The sequence below is a fragment of the Stenella coeruleoalba genome, assembly GCF_951394435.1.
Source record: "Stenella coeruleoalba genome assembly, chromosome: 1".
Lineage (NCBI taxonomy): Eukaryota > Metazoa > Chordata > Mammalia > Artiodactyla > Delphinidae > Stenella > Stenella coeruleoalba.
Genome location: NC_137169.1, coordinates 127955250 through 127981562, shown reverse-complemented (window position 1 = coordinate 127981562; position 26313 = coordinate 127955250). Strand labels below are relative to the sequence as shown.

The 26313-nt window shown below is 39.1% G+C and overlaps 1 protein-coding gene across 11 annotated transcripts in view; it reads left to right on the top strand.

Moving 5' to 3' along the window:
- The window catches only part of NEK7 (NIMA related kinase 7), a 335754-nt gene that overhangs the window by 256282 nt on the left and 53159 nt on the right, over positions 1-26313 (top strand). For all 11 annotated transcript variants that reach the window (XM_079911987.1, XM_079911988.1, XM_079911989.1 and 8 more), the window contains 2 exons: positions 8458-8520; positions 10241-10351. In XM_079911987.1, coding sequence (XP_079768113.1) covers positions 8458-8520; positions 10241-10351 — 174 coding nt within the window. The remainder of the gene's footprint in view (positions 1-8457; positions 8521-10240; positions 10352-26313) is intronic.

Here is a 26313-nt window from a genome sequence, read left to right as displayed (position 1 = left end):
ACTCTCAACCACTGCGCCACCAGGGAAGCCCTCTGATGCATTTTTAAAATGTATTGACTTTCTAATATGTATCTCTGGGCAGTGTGGGGGGGGAGGAAAAGAAGCTAGCAATTTTATTCCTGCCCACCAAGGGAAAAAGAGTCTATCTAGAGCAATGAAACGTTAAACCCTGCGGCGTGGATTCCTGGTTTCCCTAGTTCGCAGAAAGGAAATGTCAGTATGAGCTGTTGGCGTGGCTGGGATTGGAACGGAAGCCAGGCTGTCGAGATGAGACTAGATCCTGGAGAGCTCTGAAACCAGGAACAGGACTTTGAGTAGGAGGGAAGTGAGGATTCGCTATGGATTCTCTAGGAGGGTAATAATCTTCAAAATCGGTTATTTTCAAGATAAAAGTACAAGCTGAACACACAGAACGTACTAGAGAGAAGACAGCTGCTGATTTGCCCCAGGTGTCAAGGCGGGGCTGGCTGGCTGGCTGGATGGCTGGCTGGCTGGCTGGATGGATATGTGGGTGCGTGGGTGGGTGGATGCTTGGATGGGTGGGTGGATGGATGGGTGGATGAATGGGTGGACGGATGCATGGATGGATGGATGGAGTGAGAGACCATCTAGGTGGAGTCCCTGCGGCCTTCCTGGCTTCCCTCTCCCCCCTACCCCCCACCCCCGACCCTGAGTGTGGACAGAGAGACAGCGCTCAGTTCTGTCTCTAAGGATTGCGTTTTAAATCACAGAACCTTGTCATTGGAAATACTGAGAAAGAAGGGGAGAAAGAAGGGAAAAGGGAGGGAGGGAGAAAGAACAAAAGCTCTTCCAGGCCTCTTGTAATACCGTCTACATCGTTTCTGGTTGCCTATATCCTTCTTTCCTTTGACTGGAAAATTGAATGGACAGGAGTGGATGTGCATGGTCGTGTTTCCAGTCAGTGCGGGGTAGATGCCCCTCCAGCTGCCCCCACTTCACACTATGGTAAACCCCAGACCGCTGCCTCCCGCTGTGCCGAGTTCAAGTTTGTCCTTTGGGCTTTGCCTTCTTCTGTGCTTCTTAGGGTTGCTATTGGGACATATTCTAGTTTAAACGTAACTCCTTTATACAAGAGAGAATTGTTGCTGTAAAGATATTCTTAGCTTCTGTAATTAGGGAACAGTATCTTAAACCTTTGTGAGGAGAAATATATTTGCATTTCAGACATGTTATTGATTTTTGTGATGTATTACACTTGCGCTGAACAATAAAGACCAGGGTTCTTCCTTTTTAAAAATCCACCTCTGCAGCTTAGTATGAAAATGTTTTAAACTATTGTTGACCAGACTCTTTTCCTGCCTGAAGAATCCTAGCCCTTCTTTAAAAAATTCATAAGGAATCAAACATTGGATATCCCCATGCAATTTGTTATTTTAAGGCTACTTTACTCGTCTAAAGGGCCATGTCACTGTTTCCAGCTCTTCTAGAATCCTTCCTGGTTGAGTTCATGTGTTGAAATGTTGCGTTTATAACTCATTTCTCTGCTCACAAATCTTTGATGAGACTCTTTAGAAGCAGAGTGCAGGTTCCTCAGCGTAGTTCTCCAGGCTCTTCTGTACTTTGTCCTGTGTCAGGTATCACTTTTCTGTGGCCAACTTGCCGGAAGCCCTGGTGACTTTTCTGGATGTTTGCCTGTTACCTGTGTGTGGAAAGGAAAGAGTGTGTACTGAATGCATGTTCCTTCTTTGAAATCATAAAGAGGTTGAGAGCCTGCAGTGTATGACAGCATTAACCAACCTTCTAGAAAATTTGCCCACATCCCGTCATGATTTGTTTGCCAAAATTAAGATGGTTCTTAACTGATGGAACATTTTTGCAATTCCACATACTGGCTTTGCTTCCCTGTCTCCCTGCTTCCCTTCCTGTTGCTCGTTCAGTTCACTTCTCCAATGTTAGCGATCACTTGATGTTCAGTGGTTAGCTTCTTAAGGCTTTGAGAACACCAGCATGAACAGAATAACGGAGCTCGTGGATTCCAGTGGAAGTGCGGCCAAGACACGTCTAAAATAGTGAGGGAGGAACCACAGTGGGCGCAGCCTTGAGGGGCCCAGGGTGAGAGGGAGGTTGGGAAAGTCTTCACAGGCGTCGGGCTGTGTCTCAGAACCACAGTTCTTTGTGTTGGAAGATTATCAAAGAATTGTTTTGATCTGGTCCACTTAATCTCTGTTTTATTATACTTAGTTCATTGATTAGAGCTGTGTAATTGGAATTGGTAGACGTGATGTTATAGCATGAATTTTGGTTTTTTGTGTCTCAGTTCTTTGACCTTTTTTACCCTGACTTTTTAATCGTAGGTGAAGTAGTTTGATCCTTAGTTCATTAATGCTTAATTTGTCTTTTCTTGCTCTTAAGTTGTATGCTGAATAATACTGTTTTACTGTGGGACATCCATTGTCAGTCAGTGACATTTATTAGAGTCACTTCTGTATAAAGCACTTTTGTATACTTACAAACAAACATAAATAGTGATAATATACAGTATTTGTTCAGATTCACCCTTTTGATCCGGGTGATCTCAAAAAAACTTTCTGAAAGGACAAATATTCTTTGATATTTGTTTTACTTATATTTACTTATATTTGATAATTATGTTAAAGCATTCATCAAGAAAATCACTTTTTATAGTATATTAATGAGTATAACTTGCTCTTTTACGTGTGTTAATTTTAGATTAAAGATTTTGCATGTTTGCATGTAATTAGACATTAGGATTTGCATGCAATTAGAAATTTGTGGGCAGTAGCTTCTTCCGTAATGCATACACTGATTTTAACATATTTGTAACACTTTATAGCCATATATTCAGTCTCTTTTTCAGTGTTCACCGTGATTACGGAATTCGTCCTGCAGCTTTTATCAACTTCATTATTTAATCCCTATAGACTTCTTTGAAACTTTCAATAGATACTTGAGCAAATGAAAATTAGGAAGCATTTGTAAGAATAATTTATATATTATATATTTTTTAAATTGAAGAATAATTTAGTAATTGATACTGTACTAGTTTACTTGTCAAGGAGGCAGAGACTTCATCTTAAAAAATTAAAGCTTCTTAATTTTATTCGTTTGTACTTTCAATTTTATTTTAGGCATTTTGAGGCATATAAAAATGTAGTAAATTTTTAGCCTTATCGAATATTTAGAGAATGGGGCATTCTAGTTAACAAAATTTGGGGATTATAATGAATTAAGATATATACCATAAATAGTTTACTAACATTAAAATATTTAACTGATACAGTGGACATCAGTGAAATAATTTAGTTATTTGTCCATTTTTTGATGTTTCACAAATTTTTCTTTTAGCATCTTATGGTACCTTAGGGTCATCATTAAGATAAATGCAAGTTTTGATTATGTGAGTTTATCTTAAAATTTTTAAATGAGAAACTCTTCTAGTGGCCAAGCTCGGTGAGTAAATATTGTTCTTTGTGTGAATCTTCTCTCTCCTCGACATCCCCACCGTCCTCCCCATCGTCTCAGTGTAAGGTGCTTCTCTTTCCTTGACTTGGGATGCGGGGACGTCATCTTCACTAGGGTTTCTTCCCCTTAGTCTGTGCCCAGCCATCGTTATTCTCTTCTGTCCTTGAAGCCCATCCAGTTCAATACTTGTTCCATCTTGCCCCTGTCTGCCAGTCTGCAACAACCCCCTCCTTTTTTTTTTTTTCTTAAATATGTTTTCAGCCCCTTGCTCTCATTTTCCTCTGTCCCTTCCCTGGCACCATGCTGACTCTGCCAAGACCAGGCATCACGGTTGCTCAGCACGCCCACCCCCGGCACCCGGTCTGCTCGCAGCACTGTCACAGCCCACCCTGCGCTCTGCTTGTCCTGTCTTAACTCTCCACATCCCCTCTTCATCTCCCCGTCTCATTTCTCTCCCATTCTATCTTTCCACCAAAGCTTGTTCTTTGACCTCATCCTGACCACGGCCCTCTATTCCATATTCTCTAGACCTCTTATTTAAGGTCTGATTTCAGTTGTTTGTGTGTTTCTTGGACCTTTGTCAGCTATTTGAGCAATGCGGATGTTTCCACTTTACAATCTCCCCCATCTTGTTCCTGTCTTGCTAACCCCCCGGGCAGGGTTTCTCTTCACTGGGTGTTTCTTCATTTCCCGGTTCACATGTACCCACTGTTCCACACCCCCTAGCACAGAAGGGTTCAGGTTATTTCTTGGAGTTTTGCTTACCTTTCTTTGGAAATGCACTCTCTTGTACTCCCTACTTGGATATATTTTAACCACGGTAGTGAGAAGAACACAAACCAGCAGGTACATACGATTACAGTGTTGTCAGTGGTGGAGTTAAAAACTACCACCTACTCTGAAGCCTCAGCCATGGCCCGTATGCCTTCATGCTTAGTGGAAAAGGGCATCTCCTGTGTGACAGTGACGACCTCTGCCATCTGCTGTGCTTTCACGATTGCACAGCCATCCTAATCCATCTTCCCTTCCCTACCTGCGCTCTGGACAAGATCTTTCTCTTCTGTCTTCCTAGAGACTTTTTCAGCTGCTGCCCGTTTCTCCCGCATCCACCTCTCCTCTCCTGCAGTGTCATCACTTGACGTTCTTACTGACGTCTCCGTAGTAACTGTTGCTTCAACACCCACAGCTTCTTCACACTACACTGGCTTGGTTCTCCTGTCTGTCTGGATATCCCTTTTCTTCTTTCCTTCAGTGGCATCTCTTTTTCCCACTCCTTTCAGGATATTTCTCACTGTCATGATTTTGGATTGTTTGCTTCTCCTGCACCACCTTCTCCCTGACCCCTGTAGGGTGGCTTCTGAACCTCCGGAAGCCCTGACTAAACTTTGCTGAGCTTCAGGCTCTCAGGAAGTCTGAACAAAGGATGAATTTCCCGTGGTACATATTAGAAGCTTTTTAATTTTAAGCAAACAGGACTGATTGATGCCCTAGGAGTTAGATCACTATATACTAGCCTGTTGAGTTAAAAGGCACCCCCTTGGAAACAAAGGTTTTTTGTTTTTTTTTTTAAATAATCATGTAAAAATTAAAGACACACACAGGTATCTAGTTCCTTGCCATCATTTGCCAGGGCCTTAAGGAATCCACGAGGAAGAAATTGAGTCCTGTCTTTTGCCTTGAAGTTCAGACACGTTGGTGCATGAAGAGAGGAAGGCTGACGGCCGCTGGATTATAGGCCTGGGTGTCAGAGGAGCGCGGTTCCTGGCTCCAGTGCAGATCTCTTCGAGCACTCACCTGGCTTAACTTCCGCCCCCCTCTCCACCCCTTAGGGGCCTGTGTATTGAGTCTGGGAAGGGCTGGTGGTAGAGACTTTCATTATTCGGAGATTATCTTGTTCGATGATTGTAATTTACGTCTAGAGAGGCCACTCAGCCCTTCTGCCATGGATTTTCTAACTCCCTCACCCATCTTCCATCCTTCAAATAAGAAAGTCTGTGCCTACCACTCAGCAAGTGCGGGAACCAGAAGTCACCGTGGCATCCGGGTTGCAAGGGGCAGGAGCACCGGGAAAGACAGAGGCACAGTCCAGGGGTGAGATCAGAAGAAGGACGGAGGGCACGTGGGAAACAGGCCTCAATGTGGGACAAGCTGCTCAGTTCATTTATTCAGGCTCTGTGAAGCTGGGGAGGCCCAGATGTTTGGTTGAGATTTCCATTTATGTAAGATTTATTTAAAGTAAGATGTAACAGGTTTGTCAAACTCTCTCAGTATATTTTTTGAAGTACTTCCTTCGCTACATTTTAAGTGTTTTTTTCTCCTAACAGATTTACAGATGCCCTTTTAAGGACATTTGTGTTTAATGTTTAAGTCACTTGAAAGCCTTTTCCCTCCAAAGATACCTAGTGTTAACCTTTTGAGTTTCATTAGTCGTGAGTAATTTTGGCAAAATTTAAAGGTGACAAAAGAGAACTTTTTAAACGATTCAGAGAATACCAAGAATGTATCAGCCAGTCACTTGCTTAAACACTGCTAATAACTTTGCTCTTATCAAACATTAGTTTAAAAACCCAAACATTAGTTTAGAAACTTTGGTAGAGCTGGAAAGATACCTTCTGAAGACAAGCTTGTAAATAGTTTATGAAAATCCAGATTTTTTTTCATGTGTATTGCCTTTTGCTCACGGAATCAGACAGCTTTGAATCTATGTCTGCGAATGATTTAATCTGAAGAATCAGTTTCTGTTTTTGTCTTGACATGCTGGCTAAGAGAAAAAGCAAGATAAGATACTTCTGAATTTCCAATTAAAAGTATTTGGTTCAGAATTTAGTTTTGCCTTAAATGTGCCAGCAATGCTTCATTCCTCAGTGTTTGAGAAGTGACTTTTGGTATTGAGAATTCAGTTCAAGATGGAAGTTAATTTGTTAATTCTGAATTAGTTTAATTATAAGTTGAATTAAAGATTCATGATTTCATCATGGCACAGTTCTGTCTTTGTATTTTGTGTCTAGTTAGGGTTTCCTAGAGCTCTCATACACATTCTCATCTCGCTCAGTCTTTCGTGTTTTAATACTTTTCCATCATAGAGACGTTGATTACTGGGAGATTAGATTTATACATGTCTCCAAGTTTGTGATTTTTTTTTTTTTCCATTTTAGTCACTGGTACCAGAGTGATCCTTTCTCTGTTTCCTTAAAAAAAGTTTTCAGGGGCTTCCCTGGTGGCGCAGTGGTTGAGAGTCCGCCTGCTGATGCAGGGGACGCAGGTTCGTGTCCTGGTCCGGGAAGATCCCACATGCCGCGGAGCGGCTGGGCCCGTGAGCCATGGCCGCTGAGCCTGCGTGTCTGGAGCCTGTGCTCCGCCACGGGAGAGGCCGCAACAGTGAGAGGCCTGCGTACCGCAAAAAAAAAAAAAAAAAAAAAAAGTTTTCAGGAATTCCTTCAAGGTCTAAGACATTCAAAATTTTGTACTTCCCCACATTTCTTCAAGTTGTATCAAGTCCCCTGTGAGTGGTAGTTCCCGAGAATGGCATCATAGATAAGTAGTGTGTGTGTGTGTGTGTGTGTGTGTGCGCGCGCGTGTGTGTGTGTGTTTCATATCAGAAACTAACATCAAGTTCAAAATTTTCTGTTTACATTAATATTTGTTTGATTTGTTATTTAGTGACAACATCATTTTTCTGGCACCTTTTGGCATTTTGGGTAATGAGTGGCTTTCCTACGTGAAATTGCTAAATGTAGAGTTTACTCCTTTAAGTAATGAACTTGTCATTTTACTTATTTCTGTAAGAAATCTTTCTGAGGTGTATTGCACTTCCCTGCATATATGAATCAAGCATCGGAAGCCCGGGCAGCCACAGCCCGCCCCTCGAGGCACTCATGTCACTTCGTGCAGCAGCACTTGCCGGTTGAGTGTCACGTTCTGTGCTCGGGGCTGCAGTCTGCCCCTGACAGTGTGCCTCCTGAGGACTGCAGGCTGGTTCCCTTATTTGTAGCTATAATAAAACATAACGATAAGTTGGCATTCAACACAGTTTTGTGAATCATGGAAAAGCAAGAAAATGGACGTGTTATCCTCATTTATGCTTGGAGTATTGACTTATTAAGATATTTATTTATTGTTAATTTTCCATATGCTTGGAACATTGAGCGATTTCTTTGTCTTCAGAGACATGCTAAAGAGCCCTTTGATTGTATTATTTATTTTTATGTTTTTTACATTAGATCAACGTTTCTCAACCTTTTCTTTATTTTCACCCCTCACCTTTTTAGACATTTTTTCCCAATTATGCCCCCCACCATGAAATTTTAATTCTGTAGATACAGTGTGTCTGTTTAGGTATCATATGTATATCTGTGCTTAAAGAGAGTAAGACTTTGTCACCCTCTCTCTGAAGAACCAATTTTCACCTCCTTGGAAAATTGACAAGGGTATCAGCCCTGTCAAGAATGCATGCATTAGACCTTTTAGACCTGATTTGATCATATAGATTAATGGTTCAGAGCTTGGGTTATAGTAGGATAACTTGGAGAATGAATTCTGGCTGCTCCATTAATTACCTATGTGAACCCCTGTCAATTTCTTAAGCTTTCTAAACCTACTTTCCTTCATGTGTAAAGTGGGAATACTAACATTATTGTCCTCATGCGGATTAAATGAGAATTAAACGAGGTGGTTCATGCAGTATATTTAGCACATATTGTTCAGTATTTTAACTATTATTATATTAATATATCACAATCTCACAACTTCCGTGCTGTTCGATTTGAACTTAAGACTTGAAATATCTAGCTCTTCTCTTTTCCCATTTTTAATACTGACTGCCTCTGGAGGGAAAATGTAACTTCTAGTCACATGGGATAAAATACCTGTAGATCGCCACAGCTCCTAAAAGCTAATTGGAAAGAATACTTCTTAGTGTGTGTGTAATTATGTGCAAAGTATTACAGTGGACTTACATGGTAACTTGAACCATAGATTACTATTTTATTAAGTAATTCTGGATTTTATTTTTAGATATTTGATTTAATGGACGCCAAAGCACGTGCTGATTGTATCAAAGAAATAGATCTCCTTAAGGTAAATAACAAACGAACTGTTGACTGTTTTGAACATAACTGAGTAGGTTGATAAAAGTGATTTATTAAATATCACACTTAAAAAGATTTTTGAGATACAGCTTATGCTGCACCGATTTCAAGTAACATATAAGTTTGAAATCAATATATTGAAGAATCCAGTTACCTTTTGGATTTACTGTACAATAATTTAATTGGAACATTTGGTAGGATTAGCTTTTTTGTTGTTGTTGTTGTGGCCTCTCCCATTGCGGAGCACAGGCTCCAGACGCGCAGCCTTAGTGGCCATGGCTCACGGGCCCAGCCGCTCCGCTGCATGTGGGATCCTCCGGGACCGGGGCACGAACCCGCGTCCCCTGCATCGGCAGGCGGACTCTCAACCACTGCGCCACCAGGGAAGCCCTGGTAAGATTAGCTTTTTTCCCCCATTTCAAACTAGAAGATAAATAAAATAGACATAAAACATTGAAGAAATTTTTTCTCGATGATCCCAGTTAGACATATTCTAAATGTTAAGTAATGTAAATGCATATTAGCATTATCTCAGGGTATGGTATATTGAGAATGTGGACTGATCCAAATGGCTCACATTTTAAAAATAATATTTCCATGTTTTTTGCAGATATAGAAAGGGTGGTGTATGGAGTATGTCAGAATTAGCTTTTCAGTTTCTTATCCACTCAAAGAATAGGACTGACATTTCAGTTACCGTCACACTGCATTTATTATAGTGAGATTTCTTTTGAGGAATTCAGTGGTTTATGTTATATTTTTAACTTTTGGATAAAAGTTGGGTGATTTTTATGCCATCCAGTTTTGTTTGTGCCTGAAGTGAATCAGATCTAGTCAAAAAGATAAGAGTAAGATCAGATTGAACCATGCTTTCCACTGTTCTATTTGTTGTTATTTCCTGGGACATGAAGTGACTGCTTTAATAAACCTTTGTTAGAGAAATAATATATCATCATAGAAAATGTGGGAGGAAAACCTTTAAATAGAAAGAAGAGAAGAAAATCCTGTGTATACTCTTTGGGATCATTCTTGAATAAGTTTCTTTGAGGAATGATTTTTCTTATGTTACCTTGCTTAAAGATTGAATGAAAAGATTGTACAAAAAGACTGTAAATGTGTATAGACTTACGAATATATTTCTACAAGGTGAAAAATTTTTAAGGTAATTTAATAATCAACCCCGTAGATAAGTTCAGAATATTTATATTATTTGATGTAAAAGTGATATTTAGATACAATATAGTAGATGCCAGATTTTTACCACTGGCTGGAGTTATACTAGGATCACCCTTAACTTCAAAATAGTAGTAAAAAGGAATACTTTACTTAACATTGAGTGGCCTTAAATGACATTTATCATTTTGAAGGATATAATTTTTAACAATTGGTGATTTAATTTAGTCATTCGTTTATATGCATGTATTTATATATTTGTTCATCATAGCAATACTTTAAAAAATTTTAAGTGTATAATTTACTCTATTATTTCTAATAAAAATATTAAAATAAAAATGATGTCTAGTTTTACTTTCAATAAGTATAATACTTATTTCAAAATTCACTAGATTAAAGAAAAATATAGTCATGTTAAGATTTCTGTAACTTAAAAATGAAATGCAGTAACTAACTTTATTCTTAAGTTACGAAACTGTGACTCTTGGGAATTTACAGTAAGAAAACTTTTTGATGCCTGTTTTTTTTTTTCCCAGCAACTCAACCATCCTAATGTAATTAAATATTATGCATCATTCATTGAAGATAATGAACTAAACATAGTTTTGGAATTAGCAGATGCTGGTGATCTATCCAGAATGATAAAGGTAAGGTTTGTTTTTTTTTTTTTTTTTTGCAGTACGGGGGCCTCTCACTCCTGTGGCCTCTCCCGTTGCAGAGCACAGGCTCCGGACGCGCAGGCCCAGCGGCCATGGCTCACGGGCCCAGCCGCTCCGCGGCACGTGGGATCTTCCCAGACCGGGGCATGAACCCGTGTCCCCTGCATCAGCAGGCAGACTCTCAACCACTGCGCCACCAGGGAAGCCCTGTTTTTTTTTTTTTTAAACTGAAGATTTATTTTTTCTAATTGAGTTGTAGGTTAAAAATATAGGCATGTTAGCTACTTTAAAGACCTCAACGTGGTGCTTAACATACGGTAGCCCTGTAATAAGTGGTAGGCAGTAGTGATGATTATGATTATGAAGCTAGATACCTGGTGAAGTCACACTGGATATGTGAACACTCCGAGACCAACCTGGAAATAGACCGAGGGCTCGTCTTCTGTAAGCTGAAGTTATAGTTTTGCAGCTTGATTTCTCCAGCCAGAGCACCCTCAATCCTGCATCTCTGGACATCAAACAGAGGGACCAGTGGGAAATAGTAGGGCAGCCTGACCTGGGCTGTCCCTGCTCCTGGGAGGGATGCTCAGAGAAGAAAGTGGGCCTTAGATTCAAAGTTGCACATCAAACCCTGATTTGACCACTTAAAAGTTATTTCTTTTCTAAGGGCATATTAATTGGGTTTAAGTTCAGCTACGAGTTATAGAAACTGCCAAATAACAGTAGGCTAAAAACTGCTTATACTTGGGCTTAACTTAACTTCTTTTTTTTTTAATTTATTTTTTTGGCTGCATCGGGTCTTAGTTGTGGCATGCGGGATCTTTCATTTCGGCACGTGGGCTCTTCGTTGTGGTGCGCGGGCTTCTCCCTAGTTGTGCTGTGCAGGTTTCCTCTCTCTAGTTGTGGCGCACAGGCTGCAGGGCGCATGGGCTCTATAGTTTGCGGCATGCGGGCTCTAGTTGACGCACGTGAGCTCAGTAGTTGTGGCACGCGGGCTTAGTTGCCCCGTGACATGTGGGATCTTAGTTCCCTGACCAGAGATCAAACCCATGTCCCCTGCACTGCAATGCAGATTCTTTACCACTGGACCACCAGGGACTTACTTAACTTCTGTGTGCCATATTTTTTCCAAAACAAAATAATAATAGAACCTACTTCATAGGGTCGTTTTAAATGATTAAGTAATTGATATTTACTAAGAACTTAGAAGAGTGTCCCAGGTATAGGAAGGCTATGTAAATGGAAGCTGTTGCTGTATTATTAGTGTTATTATGTATATTTCTCTGTTGCATAAAATTCTGGGGCTAATACGGCAGTTCTGATCTCAAATTCTCAGAGACCAAGCCTGTTTACAGCTGATCAAGTCGTAGGCATGAAGGGAGAAGGGTACTGGCTGGCTGTATCTAAGGCACATCACTAGATGCTGCCACACACTGTTTTCCGTTTCATCCCATTGGCCAGAATTTCATCTCATGAACGTGTGTAGATGCAGGGGAGGCTAGCATGTGTAGTCTTCATTTGGCTGTCCATGTGTGAGCTAAACTCTTACTCTGGAAGCTGAATTGAACAGTGTGGAAATCAGCAAAGACCAACAAAATGAGAAGCGAGAGCTGTTCATTCTGAGCCTGTTCCAGCAACGGAGTCAACCACTGTCACCAGCGTGTTGGCAGAGATTCTCGGGCAGGTAGAGGAGGAGGGACTCTTTATAGTGGATAAAAGAGGAGGCTTCGGGTGTGACCTGATGGGAGGCCACTGACACACAGAAGCTGTTGGTGAGCTCACTCCAAGTCGGGCATCTTAGGTGACTGGCGAGGCTGTGTATTTGGCTTTCTCTGGTTGGTCCTAAGTTGGAAGCAAGGATGAAAATTGGGGAAGCTGTCAGTTATTAAGTCCTGGCCATTTGGGGCTGTTACAGAAGTTACTGTTCAGCTTACTGGATTGTCACTAGAGAGAGCAGTCTGACCTCCTCCGAGTCTGATGGAGCAGGCTGGCTTCCCGGGCTGCTTGTTAAAGATGGAAGGTTGGTTTCCTGGTCAGGTTGCTGGGGACTGTGGTTCAGAGTTCTGTTTTTATATGTGGTCTGGCCATTGTCTATTTGTATATTCAGTCTCTTAACAGATACCTGAGCACAACCAGTAATCTCTGCTACATGGAGTTCTTGTAAGGGGTTTTTAAAAACAGGGCTAGGTGCTTTGTATGCATTATCTTGTTTCCTCGTCAGAAGAATTCTTAGAGGTAATTTTGACACTTAGAGAAGATAAGTATCATTACTAATAAATAGAAGAACTGTATTTGAAGTTAGGTTTGTCTGATGTAAAAACCCATGTGTTTTTCTTTAGTGGCCCTTAAGAATTTTTGTATCACAAAACTCCTTTGAAAAATCAGATGAAAACTCTTGACCTTCTCCCCCGGAAAATGCTGATGCATACACAATTTGCATTCCGTTCCAAGCCCTTTGCAGATGTTCTGGTCAAGGTGTTTGTGGGTTTACTAGCAGTAGCTGAGAACCCTGCTCTCCAGTGTGAGTTCAGTGTCAGCCACTTAAACTCTCATTACTTAACTTCTCTTAGGGTCAGTTTCCTCATTTGTAAGATAGAGACAGTTTTGAGATTGCTTTCTAAATTATAAAAACGCTACATAAAAGGAGGATAACATTCCTGCTATCACAGAATGCTATCAAGCTGACTCTGTTTAAAGTCCTGTGGTAGGATGACACACTTCCCATCAGTTACCTGACTTGCTGTTGTAGGGACTTCCCACCGCTACCACAGATAGCTAACCACCAATTAATTTGCAGTGTCTGCAAATTAATTAACAATAAAAAAAATGTAGTCTTCATTTTAAAAAGAAATGCAAATACACAAATGGAAAATCTTACAAAACAGCTGTCTATCAAGATGAGACTCATAAAAGCTCATGTAAATAATCCTTACAAGAGAGACAAGTAAGATAACATTCTTTGCTTGAACCTTTAGGTACAAGAGTTATTTAATTACTTATAGTGCAAAGGAAAGAGGGCAAATCCCTACTGGGCAAATGCCTGCTGAAGCAGATGAAAGAAACAGACAATTTCAGTTACAGAGTCTTGCCCTAGATTGAGAGCTTGATGATTTAGGGGCTTGATTGCCTTTTAGAGTTTTTGCTCTTGTTCAATCTGGTTTTCTTCCTTTGCTGCTCCTACTTTACACATAAAGGTTGCTGTTCCTGGCCTAATGCCAAGGCATGCCTGGGCCTATGACATTTACCTTGGAAGAGTACACCTATCCTTTCACATTTGAGAAAACTAACTCAAAACCAGAGTGCCTTACAGAAGCCCTGTTACCTCCATCTTCAGCAGATTCAGATTTCTTCGGCCCGTGAGGAAGGAAGAATTTGTCAGTGTGATCTTATATTTATTGTGGTGGTGAACTCAGCTCCATATTCAAACAGACTTGCCATCACTTGACATTATCAAGGAAATTTTTAATCAGCTGACCCTGTGGATCTAGTAAGATAGATTCAGAAGAACAGAACTCTGGTAACGAGTAGTAACTTACCATTATAGAATGGATAGCTATACCCTTAGTCAGGGGCTACTGATTAAAATTTGAAAGTATCTATCACATAAAAGACTGTTTAGGGAACTTTTTATAAAAATAAAATATATCAACTGATTCCTAGTAAGTTATAAGCTTTTAGAGCAACATAGTGTATACTTTGGTAGAATACTGGAGTGGTTCTTCTTGACAGGATTAGTGCTATCATTCCTCCATCCTCTCCCATAGGCTTTACTGTGTAAGCCTTTAATGATCCTGTCCTTTGTTAGAGCCGACATCAGTTTGCCTAGTCAAGATAGAAGACATTCTTGGGTCTGGTTTTCCAGATCCTCTTGGAGCTGCACTTCTAAAGGTTGAAAGTAATACTATCAAGTCTGTAGATCTTACAGTAATCTCAGCATAATGACCATAACAGAAAGTTTCTCTAGTGTTCAGAATAGAAATTTTGACTAAGCAGATTCACATAAGTAGAATGTCTTCATATCCTGATTATAGTCATGTATGCCTTTTGCAGTATGATATTTTAGACCTGACCAAATACCTAATTGTACTGGGAGGGAATGATTTAATAACTTGGGAGGATCTGACCTGTGAGATCTCTCCTGGTCCTTCATCAAACAGAATTACTCTGATTATGGATTGATGCATTTCAATAGAACACATAGTTGTGGCTTTTCTCTCCATTTGACTTAGTAAGCATAGTGTTTATTATTTTTTTAAATATAAAATATCTCTAATTACTTTTCTCAAATGGTGAAAGCCTTAACTTTCCTCCCTGCATTTCCATCTCCCAGATAAACCACTGACTTTTACGTGCATAAAACCTTTCCAACTTTATTTTGTATCTTTACACACATACACACACATACAAAAATATATACTGATTGATTATGTATTCTTTCTCAGACGCATCACAGTGCATTTAATTATTGCTTTATTATAGACAGTTGGACTGTTTCCATCGTTTAATTCTTACAGAGAAAGCTCCAGTACAAAACCTTGTGTATTTCAATACAACAGTACCATACACACTGTACTTAATAGACAGTTACACAGATTTCTATAAATAATATTGCTGACCAATAGGGTATATGCATCACAGATACTGCCAAATTGTTCTCTCAAATAGTTATACCAGTTTGTAGCCTTAAAGAAAATAACACTCTTTAATTTGTTTATTTACTGGACACTGTGTGCTGTACGCCTGGTTTATGGCTTCTCGGAACTTGTCTAGGAGAGAGGCATTTAACTGACACTCATAGAAAACTGTGTAACTGGAGCTGTAATAAGTTTTGTAAAGGAGTAGGATAGATTAGAATGGTAGTTTGTAACAAGACAGCCAAATCTAGACAGACTGGGAGCTTCTGAGGGTGATAGAGGACTCTAAGCAGTGACGCTATGGCCTTGATTTAACGACTTAATCTTAATGATTGAGCTGCAGTTTCCTCAGGTATGAAATTGGGTTAATAATACCTGCCTTATAGTCTTACTATGAGGGCTAAATAATATATAGGTATTTTATTTTTGTAGGCATATGTACAGATGTGTGCACATACTCAAGTATTATAATTACATGTGCCTATCTGAATGTGTGCTATCTACTCGATAGGTACTGGAACGTTCTTTATTCTGTTTAAATACTCCGGTCACCCCTTCTCCCCTCTCCTCTCACCACACTTCACAGATGGCAGCCTGCCTCCTCTTTCACAGGAGGAAGGGGACGTCATCTTCCTCCTGTGAACGGACGTCATCAGTCAGGATGCCATCACCTTCCCGTGGCCGAACCTGCTGGAGCAGCCTGGCCCTTCACCCTTCTCTCTTCCTTCTCTCCTGTCTCCGTATTCCTTGTTGGACAGAAGGGGTTGTGTGTGTTGCCACCTGGATTCTTTGTTCTTTCTCTACCCCGATTCTCAGAAACCTTAGTTATCTACTCCCCATCCTGGAGGCATCTGCTGGGTCCTTCTAACGCCACTTGAACATGCTCAGGTCACTGTTATCTTAAACACGTTCACACGCACACACGTGCATTCACACACGTCCCGCCTTCATGCATTCATTGATTCATCCGAGAACCGTATGTCTAGTGGGCAAGACAAAATGATAGGCGAGTGGAAATGCAGTATGTCAGACGTCAGTCAGTACAGTGGAGAAAAAGGAAATCCGGTTCAGAGGAGGGTGTTGCTGCTCTAAACGAGACGATGAAGGGAGGCCCTGCTGAGTTCAGTCCTGCCACCCCCGCCTCTGCCTGGCTTTCCCTTCCCACTGCCCGAGTTCTGTTTGTCTCCACAGTCAGACACTCACTCCTGACCTGGCTTCAAACACACCACAGGGCATGGCTCTCGAGTGACCCGTGTCATTCAATCCAGTGCCCGGGTCCGGTCCTCGTTCTGCTTGATCCTCAGCCGCCTTTGCCTCTGCTTTTCCTACCCTCCTTCTTAAAAGACTCCCTCTATGGCTTGTTGAGTCCCAAAGTGCCTTGGTTTTCTTCCTGCCTCTCTGGAGACTCTGATTCTTCTTGACTGAGTCATTCTCTTCTTCCTAGTCTTTAATGACGGAGTTTTAAAAGTTTCAGTCCTGGCTTTTTTTTGCTTTTTGCTTTTCCCTCCCTTCCCAGTTGATCTTGTTTGTGCCAGTGGATCAGTTACTCTCTAGGCTCGTGTTGATCCAGTTTCTTGTCTGTAGCGTGGAGTTCTGTCTGAATCCTGAGAACATGCGATTCCCCACGTCTACACGGGGACCCGTGGTTTCCCTCATGGAGGCTGCCCCCGGCTGTCCAGGGCGCACGCTGGACCCCAGCAGTCTTCTCGGACATTCTTTCTCTCTTACCTCCCCTTCTCAGTCTGTCACCGAGTTCTGTTTACTTTCCTTCTCAGTGTCTCTCAGATTTCTCCACCCAGCTCCGTTTCCGTTTCTCTCCCTGCTGAGTGAAGGACTGTCACCTCTCACCTGGAACATGAGAGCTTTTTAACTAATCTCCCAGCATCCAGGATCCACCCCTCAAATCTATTCTATTTCTCCATCAGTCTTTAAGAGAAGTGAGGAGGGAGAGAAAAACAAAGAAAGAAAAACCTCTGCTTTCAAACCTTCCTAGAGTTTCCCATTGAGGTAAAGGTACAGATGTTTGACGAGACGTACAGAACCACGTGTGATCCAGAACATAGGCTCTCGGAGAGAGGAACCCTCCTCTGCGTCGTGTCCTCACGCACTCCTCGTGCTGAGGACAGAGCCCTGCACACAGTAGGTGCTCAGCAAACCCTTGCTGTAGAATCTGCCCCGCCTCCCCTCCCAGGCCCCAGCAGCGACCTCTCAGTTCTTCTTCAGGGCAGTCGAGCATCAGCTCCCGCTGCCCCAGGTGCTGTGCCCCCCAGGCTGGCTGGGCTTATGTCTGTCTGTCCTTCGGCTCTGCTCAGACATCACTTTCTCAGGGATGGTTTTCTTTGACCTGTAGACGGCTTTATGCTCTTAATACTCCTGGCATACTCTTCTCTCAGTGCTTCGTAAGACATTCATGCATTTATTGGTGGGATTATTTTCCTGATGTCTGGATTTCCCATTTGACCTAAAGCCCTGCTGAGTACAGGGACTGTGTCTCACAGCCTGCCTTCATTTTCCAGGGAGTACCTGGCTGATAGTAGAAACTCAATAAATGTGTGGACAGTGTATGTATAACAGTTGATTGTCTCACCTCTGTTCCACTCCTCTGTTCCAGGGGTCCATCAGTAAACATGGGTGGTGGTATGACAGGCACATGTTTCCTACTGTTTCATACTCCGGTCCCACGAGGAGTTGCTAAGATATCGAGTGGTATGTGGCATGAGAGGAGACAGTGTTCTGATACAGGAAGGGGGTTTTTTGGCCCTAAGAAATTCTAAAACTGCTTTCTAACCACTTTGATTTGTGTTATAAGCCAGTCTTTATAAAAGGGACCACATTATGGAAAAAATCATAGGAACTTCTTTATGAAGGAACATGACAGTGACTTAGTGCTTTATAAAGGACAGCAGTAGATACTTGAATTGTAAGAAATGTGATTCATTTCTTTATGGTGAGTAATATTGTAAATCATTGTTCATCACAACAATATATTTCACTGTCTCAACTCTTCAGCTTAATTGGGGTAGAAGAGGAAATATAGCTCCTGGTCTGTATTCTAGAAATGAACCTCTGGATAGCACTGCATCAAAGATTTTTACAAGTAAATAATTAATTGGTTTAGAGAAGGCTGACAAATATAATTAAGCAATTTATAGTGGAAATATTCAGTATTTCTCTAATTAGTGACAGAGGAATACCTGAGGCTGTGGTCAGATGAAATACTTCCCAGATGAGTTTTAAGATAAAAGGAAATCCAGAATTTTTCATCATATATTTCTTTATCATCAGTAATCAGAATTTTAAAGGAAAAGACTCTTACAAAAAGTAGCAGTTGGATTATAGTTTATCAAGTTGTGACATATATATGCTATACATTCTCTTTATTGTATCCTAAATTGGACCCAATACATGTTCCATTTTGTAGTATGCCTTATTAATACTATTTATGTCACTTTTCTGTTGCTAAGAAACATATTTGGTGATGGAGACTTAGTATAGAGGAGATAAGAGACTAATCTCAGAAATATATAAACTAGAGCTTTGTTTATTACACTTTGTCAGTAGAAATATTGCTAAAATATATTTAAAATTTTCATAGCCAATTTTGCCAAAATATAGTTTATTTTTTGAACTATTTATAAGTTCCTATATAATTGCCTATTAGAAAGTCAGTTTGAGACAGATAGAAGAAAATATAAGTGCATATATTTAACATTATGTTTTTTAAAGCTGTACTTTACTAAAATATCAGTAAAACAAGATATAACCCAACATAAAAAGTCTCATGAAGGGAAACTCAGAAGTTTGTTATCTGCCAAAAAATTGTCATACCACACCACACTGGCTAAGAAGGAAGTAAATATTATTCTTACAGATTTCTTTTTTGTGAAATATGAAATACAAATAATTTAAATTGAACTCTGTTTTGTGCCAAGAGTTTGGCACAATTTCAAATAATTAGTTAAGGCTATCTTTTTTTTCCTCTCCAGTTTTATTGAGATATAATTGAGATACATCACTGTATAAGTTTAAGGTGTACAGCATAATGGTTTGACTTACATGTAATATATTGTGAAATGACTATCACAGTAAGTTTAGTTAGCATCCATTAGCTCGTATAGGTACAATAAAAAGAAAATGCAAAAAAAAAAGGGGAAAAATGGTTTTATTCTTGTGATGGGAATGCTTAGGATTTATTCTCTTAACAACTTCCCTGTATATCAGGCAGCAGTGTTGACTGTAGCCATCATGCTGCACATTGCATCACTAGTACTTACTTATCTTATAGCTGGAAGTTTGTACCTTTTGATCATCTTCCTCCAGTTCCCCCTCCCCCCTCCCTTGCACTTCTGGCAACCACAAATCTGATCTCTTTTTTCTATGAGACTGTGTGTGTGTTTGTGTGTTTTTTATTTAGATTCCATATGTAAGCGACATCATGCAATATTTATCTTTCACTTAGCACAATGCCCTCAAGGTCCATCCATGTTTTTGCAAATGGCAGGATATCCTCATTTTTTATGGCTGAATAATACTCCATTGTATATGTACCACAACTTCTTTATCCATGTACTGATTGATGCACACTTAGGTTGTTACCATGTCTTGGCTACTGCAAATAATGCTGCAGAAACATGGGGCTGCAGATAGCATGTTTGTTTTCATTTCCTCTGGATATATTTCCAGAAGTGGAATTGCTGGATCACATGGTTTTATTTTTAGTTTTTTATTTTTAGTTTTACTTTTTTGAGGCTCCTCCACGGCAGCTACACCAGTTTACAATCCCATCAACAGTGTACAAGGGTTCCCCTTTCTCCACATCCTGGCCAGTATTTGTTGTCTCTTGTCTTTTTTTGATGGCCGTTCTAACAGGCATGAAGTGGTATCTTATTGTGGTTTTGATTTGCATTTCCATAATGACTAGTGATGTTGAGCATCTTTTCATGTACCTGTTGGCCATTCATATATCTTCTTTGGAAAAATGTCTACTCAGGTCTTTTGCCTGTTTGTTAATTGGATTATTTGGGGGGTTTTTTGCTATGGAGTTGTGTGAGTTCTTTATATATTTTGGATATTAGCCCCTCATCAGATATATCATTTGCAAATATTTTTTCCCATTCTGTAGGTTGCCTTTTCACTTTTTGATTGTTTCTTTTGCTGTGCAGAAGCTCTTTAGTTTGATGTCATCATACTTGTTTATTTTTCATTTTGTTGCTTATGTTCTAGGTGTCATATCCAAAAAATCATTGTCAGGGAGCTTTTTCCTATGTTTTCTTCTAGGAGTTTCATGGTTTCAGGTCTCACATTTAAGTCGTTAATTCATTTCGAGTTAATTTTTGTGAGTGGTGAAAGATAAGGGTCTAGTTTTATTCTTTTATATGTGGATGTCCAATTTTCCCAGTACCATGTATTGAAGAGACTGTCTTCTCCCTATTGAGTATTCTTGGCTCCCTTGTCAAATATTAGTTGACTGTAAATCCTTGGGCTTATTTCTCAGCTCTCAATTCTTTTCCATCGATCTATGTGTCTGTTTTTATGCCAGTACCATACTGTTTTGATTACTGTAACTTTGTAATATAGTTTGAAATCAGGAAGTGTGATGCCTCCCGCTTTTTTCTTCTTTCTCAGGATTGCTCTGGTTGTTTGGGGTCTTCTGTGGCTCCGCATAAATTTTAGAATTGTATTGTCTACTGCTGTGAAAAATGCCATTGGAATCTTAATAGGGATTGCATTGAATCTATAGATGGCTTTTGGTAGGATTGACATTTTAATAATATTAATTCTTCTGATCATGAACATGGGATTTCTTTCCATTTTTTTGTGTCTTCTTCAATTTGTTTCATCAACATCTTGTAGTTTTCTGAGATCGTTCACCTCCTTGGTTAAGATATTCCTAAGTATCTTATTGTTGATGCTACTGTAAATGGAATTGTTTTCTTTATTTCTTTTTCAGATAATTCACTATTACTGTATAGAAACATTACTGATTTTTATATGTTAAATTTTTATCCTGAAACTTTACTGAATTCGTTGATTAGAACTAATGGTTTTTTGGTGGAGTCTTTAGGATTTTTTACTTATAAAATCATGTCATCTTCAAGTAGAAACAATTTTACTTCTTCCTACGCGGTTCTAATGCCCTTAACTTGTTTATTTTCTTGCCTGATTGCTCTGGCAGGTTCTTTCAGGGCTGTGTTGAATAAGGGTGGCAAGAGTGGCTCCCGTGTCTTGCTCCTGAGTTAGGCTACCTCTTCTTATTTGTAATATATTTAGATATAGGCTGTGTTTTTGGATTGTCAACTGTGTATTTTCTACATTGTTACCACCTGTGTGGTATTTCTTTTAAATTTTGTAGGAGCTTTAAGACTCTTCCTTTATACAGACATAATGTTAATCTTTTATACTGATTTTTTTTACTGTGTTTATAAATGCACTTTGTATTAGTTTTTAATTGCTAATTATCACAAACTTAGCTTAAAGAAACACAAATTTATTATCTCACAATTTGTGGGGGGGTCAGTGAGTTCACATACTGGTTTGTGGGTTCTTTGCTCAAGGTCTTAGAAACTGAAATCAAGGTGCCAGCTGGGCCTGTGATCTCATCTGAGGTTTAGAGCTTTCTTCCTTGTTCACTGATTGTTGGGAGAATACAGTTCCTTGCGGCTGTATGATGGAAGTCCCTGCTTTCTTCCTGGCTATCAACTGGGAGCCGTCTTCGAGGCCACATGGCCCTCTCTGCTGTGGCAGTTTGCTCCCTTAAGGCCAGCAGGAGAGTCTCTCTGGCTTTGAATCTCTCTGACTTCTTTGAAGGGTTTACCTGATTAGGTCAGGTTCACCCAGGATAATCATCCTGGTGATTATCTCAAAAGTAGCTGATTTAGAGCCTTAATTATGTCTGCAGAATCCTTTCTGTCACATAAGATAACCTAATATGGGGGTGATAGTTCATCACATTCACCACCCAGCTCATACTCAAGGGGAGGGGATGGTGCACCAGGACTTGAGGATTTTGAGGGGTGAGGTATGTCTGAGAATTCTGCTTACCACAAACTTTGATAAGTTAGCTAAAACATGAAGTGTTTTGGAGATAATTATTATCTTCAAATATTATAACGTGTAAATCTTGTTCGCCTTCTTGGTGTGGTTGTTTTTTTTGCATTTGCAGACATATTCTTACCTGTTCTTATCCAAATTTAGAGGCTGTACTGGAAATAAAATCACTTAGAAATGTCTTTTACACTCTTGACCTTTGGATCCTTGAAGCAGTAAAATCTCCCCAGCAGCACCATCTATCTTTGCTGACTCTGATTTATGGTTTAGAGGATACAGACACTGTCCATTTCAGCATCTGGCATAAAGTGTGCAGCCCAAGCCAGACCACAGGGCGAATTGCCAGCGATTCCAAATGCAGTCTGTTTCCTGCTGAATCTCTTGTATACGATTGCTATCTATCTTATTTCATACATGACTTTAGAATTATTCAGAAGTCTTAAGGTTACAGATTAGCGGTGCTATCTGAAAAAACTATACAGAATTGAATATTCTATACATAGGTACCTACCTACCTACATCATGCATGTACACCTGTGTGTGTGTAACCACGTAGATTTATGTCTGTGTGGTATGTATATGTAGGTGTGTTATACAGCACTATTTTTACAGAAGCAGTGTTACTGATAAAGTATCCCTTGGGTTTTCTTTGATACCTGTGAAGTTTGGTAATAAAGTAGTATTGAACTTAGGGATTTTAATAAATTGAAAATTATGTGCCATAATGGCCGTTATGTCGTCCTGTGAGCATAATGAAAAAGTGGTGTGTAAGTTTTGAACTATATTTACTTAGGAAAAAATAAGAAGATAATTTTCAGGGAACTTTTTGCTCCTTCTATTTGAAGGTAATATTGATTGAAAGCTGCCTTTATAAACCATTTACCACCACGAGCAGTAGTGCTGGTAGCTGTAGACAATTAAGTAGAGAGAAGAGGTATGGACTTCTGTCCAATTTTTCTTTGTTCAAATTTCTACTGAGAGACTTTTATTGTCTCATTATTGTTCTGCTGTCTTCCTTGTCCATTAAGAATATTGAAATATCTTTCTAACTCTCTTACTATTGTCTGGTTTAACATAACTAGAAAGAATTCATCAGAGGCAAGTGTTGCCCTCTCTGCTTGTGAACTTCCATGTCGTCCTAAAGATGGACTTCCTGCTTTTTCATCTCACCACCTCTGTCTCTAGTCCTCTAATGCAGTAGGGACAACATCTTAAGTATTTCCAAGTATCTTCCCATGAATTTTAGGAACATGGAAGCTTCTCTTAAGAATTATCAACGTGGCAGCAATGCAGGCATCATTCCTTGTAGTAATTCTGATGCATTCATATCTTTTTCATTGATTTTTTAAAATATCCTAAGTTTCCTTGACACTGATGTATGAACATTTAGAAGGCAACTTTTCAGGGGGAAAAATATTGTGACTTTATAGGAGCTTATTTTTCTTGTTTGCTAAATAAGGTCTTTTTTTTCCCCCAAGGCTTAATTACTCAGAAAAAATATCTTATCTGTTTCACATTTTCTACCATAAGATAAAATATGTTTTCCACTTCCATTATTAACCTATATGATTTTGACTTTGGGGAATGAATGGATTACATTGATGTTCTATTAAATTATAATTAGAAACAGCTGAGTACACTTAGCAGCTTTTCTAACATTTATAGGAAAGGAAAAAGACAAGTAGAGGTTGGATGAGAAATGTTTTATCAAAGAGGATAAAATTAGATGCAGATGATAAGTATTTTTAGTGATCTCCTGACTGCCAAGCCCATATTACTTGCATCTTCTAAGCAACGTAGGATACCTAAATTTTATTCTGAGTGCCAAGGGTGAAAATATTCACACATTGCAAATTAGTATCACATACCAAAATTCTAATTGAGACATAACTATTTTATGCATTTATATAATTCCCAAAATTGGTGTATAGCAAATACGTGTACAGTTTAGTCTGTTGACACCTTCTTATGCCTTTGGAATAAAAATATTTCCATAGAAAGATTGACATATAATAAAAGTCACACTTAGAACTGTCAGTAACACTTTTAGAAGCATCCTGTCTTTTCCATCACCCAGTCCCTGTGCATTTGATTCTTTGAAATAACCACTGCAAAATATCATCTTATAAAAATGCATTATACTTAGAGAAATGTTTGGGAACATAACATCCCTTCTGTTGGTAAATGGTTGACCTAATTACAAGGTCAGTTACCTTATAATTACCTAATTACAAAAATTTGACCTGTTATCTCATGTGAAGGCCATTTATAGCATTAACTGGACCTATGGGGATCTCAGAGGTATTAGGATTGTTATTTTTGCTTTGTTTTTATCAGCTGGAGATTTAAAGGACAGGACATACTAGTAAAATTTGTTACTTTTAAGTGTGAAAATGTGCCAATCAGGCATTTATTATTTGTGTTTTATTTGTAACTGAGATACTTTAGAGGCAGCAGGTGCCACACAGATCATCTCCAAGCTCTGTTTAATATAGTGAGGACACAGAGGCCCAGCAAGGTTAAGCGGCTTCTTCAAGGTCACACAGCCATTACTGTCAAGAATCAGGTCTGTTATTAAAGGCGCATATGGATTCTGTGAGTGGCACATGAAACATCTGATGACACCCCCAAGCAGGAAATAGTTCCTCATAGTGAACATAAATTACTTACTTCCTCCTGTGAGATACTTGGAAGAGATGGAAAACAGCTGATGCCTGCAATGCCAGTTCTCATATAACTTCATTATTTCTTGTTATTTAATTACCATTTCTCCTAATTTTCTTCAAGAATGACTTGCCTGACAGGATTGTTATTTGTTGTTTTTCTGGTATTGTTTTTAACTACAGCAGTATGTTGTTTCCAAAGGATGCTTGGTATATGGTTCCCAGGACCAGCACACAATCGTGGGTCCCCTTGTTGACAAATGACTAGGAATTTCTAGGTGGCAGAACAGAGCATTACACTCAGTGCAGGGCCTGCATGAATGTATGGGCCGCACACCTGTGAAGCTGGCACTCTGGTTCTGGGTGTTTTGTCTGAAACTTTCTTGTTAAAAATTAATATTCCAAACTACGGGCTTAAATATTTTGATACACTATAGAGATTAACTTTTTTTTTTGATCCAACAAGATAAATTTCTGTTCTTTCTCTGTTGATGAGTTTATGCTGGGTAATACTGTTAAATTTTTTTCCCAAGATTTCCTGAGGAGGAATGCTAGAGTTATAAAACTTAGAAATAAATGTATGTGCTGTTTGGAGTAGTGGTGTCTAGATTCAGGAACCAAGTGACCCCAAAACTGATACTTGATAAGCAGTGCCCACTATGTAATTTGGTCTGGGGCATTTAATTTGTAGGAGGATGTTTGACAATTTAAAAAAAAGATGTGACTATTTTCCAAAAATCTTTGAATGGAAGCAGCTTGCATCAGCTAGCCTCTTTTATATTAATACACATCATTCAGTGACGTTGCACATGTTTTACCAGGGATGCTGAATTTCACCTAAGTGAGATGCTGGTAATCTTTTTACACATAAATGAGAATATAATATAACCTGATGTTTGTATATGCATTTTACATGTACCCTGGCTGCCTTTTTTGTTACATCTTTTCTTTTGATGTGAATAATGTTCAGTGTATATTTGAATAATGTTGATGGAGATAGAAAAATATGCTTTTAAAGTAAACAATATTTGAAGCTTTGCATAGAAAAAAGATGAACGTACCTTTGAAAAAAGACTAAATAATAATTCTGTCCAAGTGGTTAGGCATACCTGAGTGCTAATTTCTGTCTTTTCATGATTTTTTAGATATTTTATTTTCAGATATAAAAAGTTAAAATTCTATTTTATAACATAAATATAGTAAAAATGACATATCCTGTAATATCCAGAAATCTTTATTACTACTAACGTTTAAAAGTTATTTATTGCTTTATTAAAAACTTACCACATGACAAATAAATGTACATTTTTTATTTCTGTGTATTGGTATTAGATTTTTTCCAAATCTAGAGCTGAATATTTATGTGGGACTGTCTTCTTTTGAAAGAAAGATAGGATTTTTGAACAGTAATGCTATTTAACTGGATAATTAACTTTTAAAAGATATGTATATATTAGAATAAGTTAAGAAAAGGTGGTTCTTTTTTTTAATACATTGGCATTTTGTAAGTTCCTCCTTTGTAGTGCTAATATAAATTTTACCAGTAGTAAAAAGAATTCAAATTTGTATTGCCTTTTTTCTGTTCATCCTCTTTTTAAGAGATAGC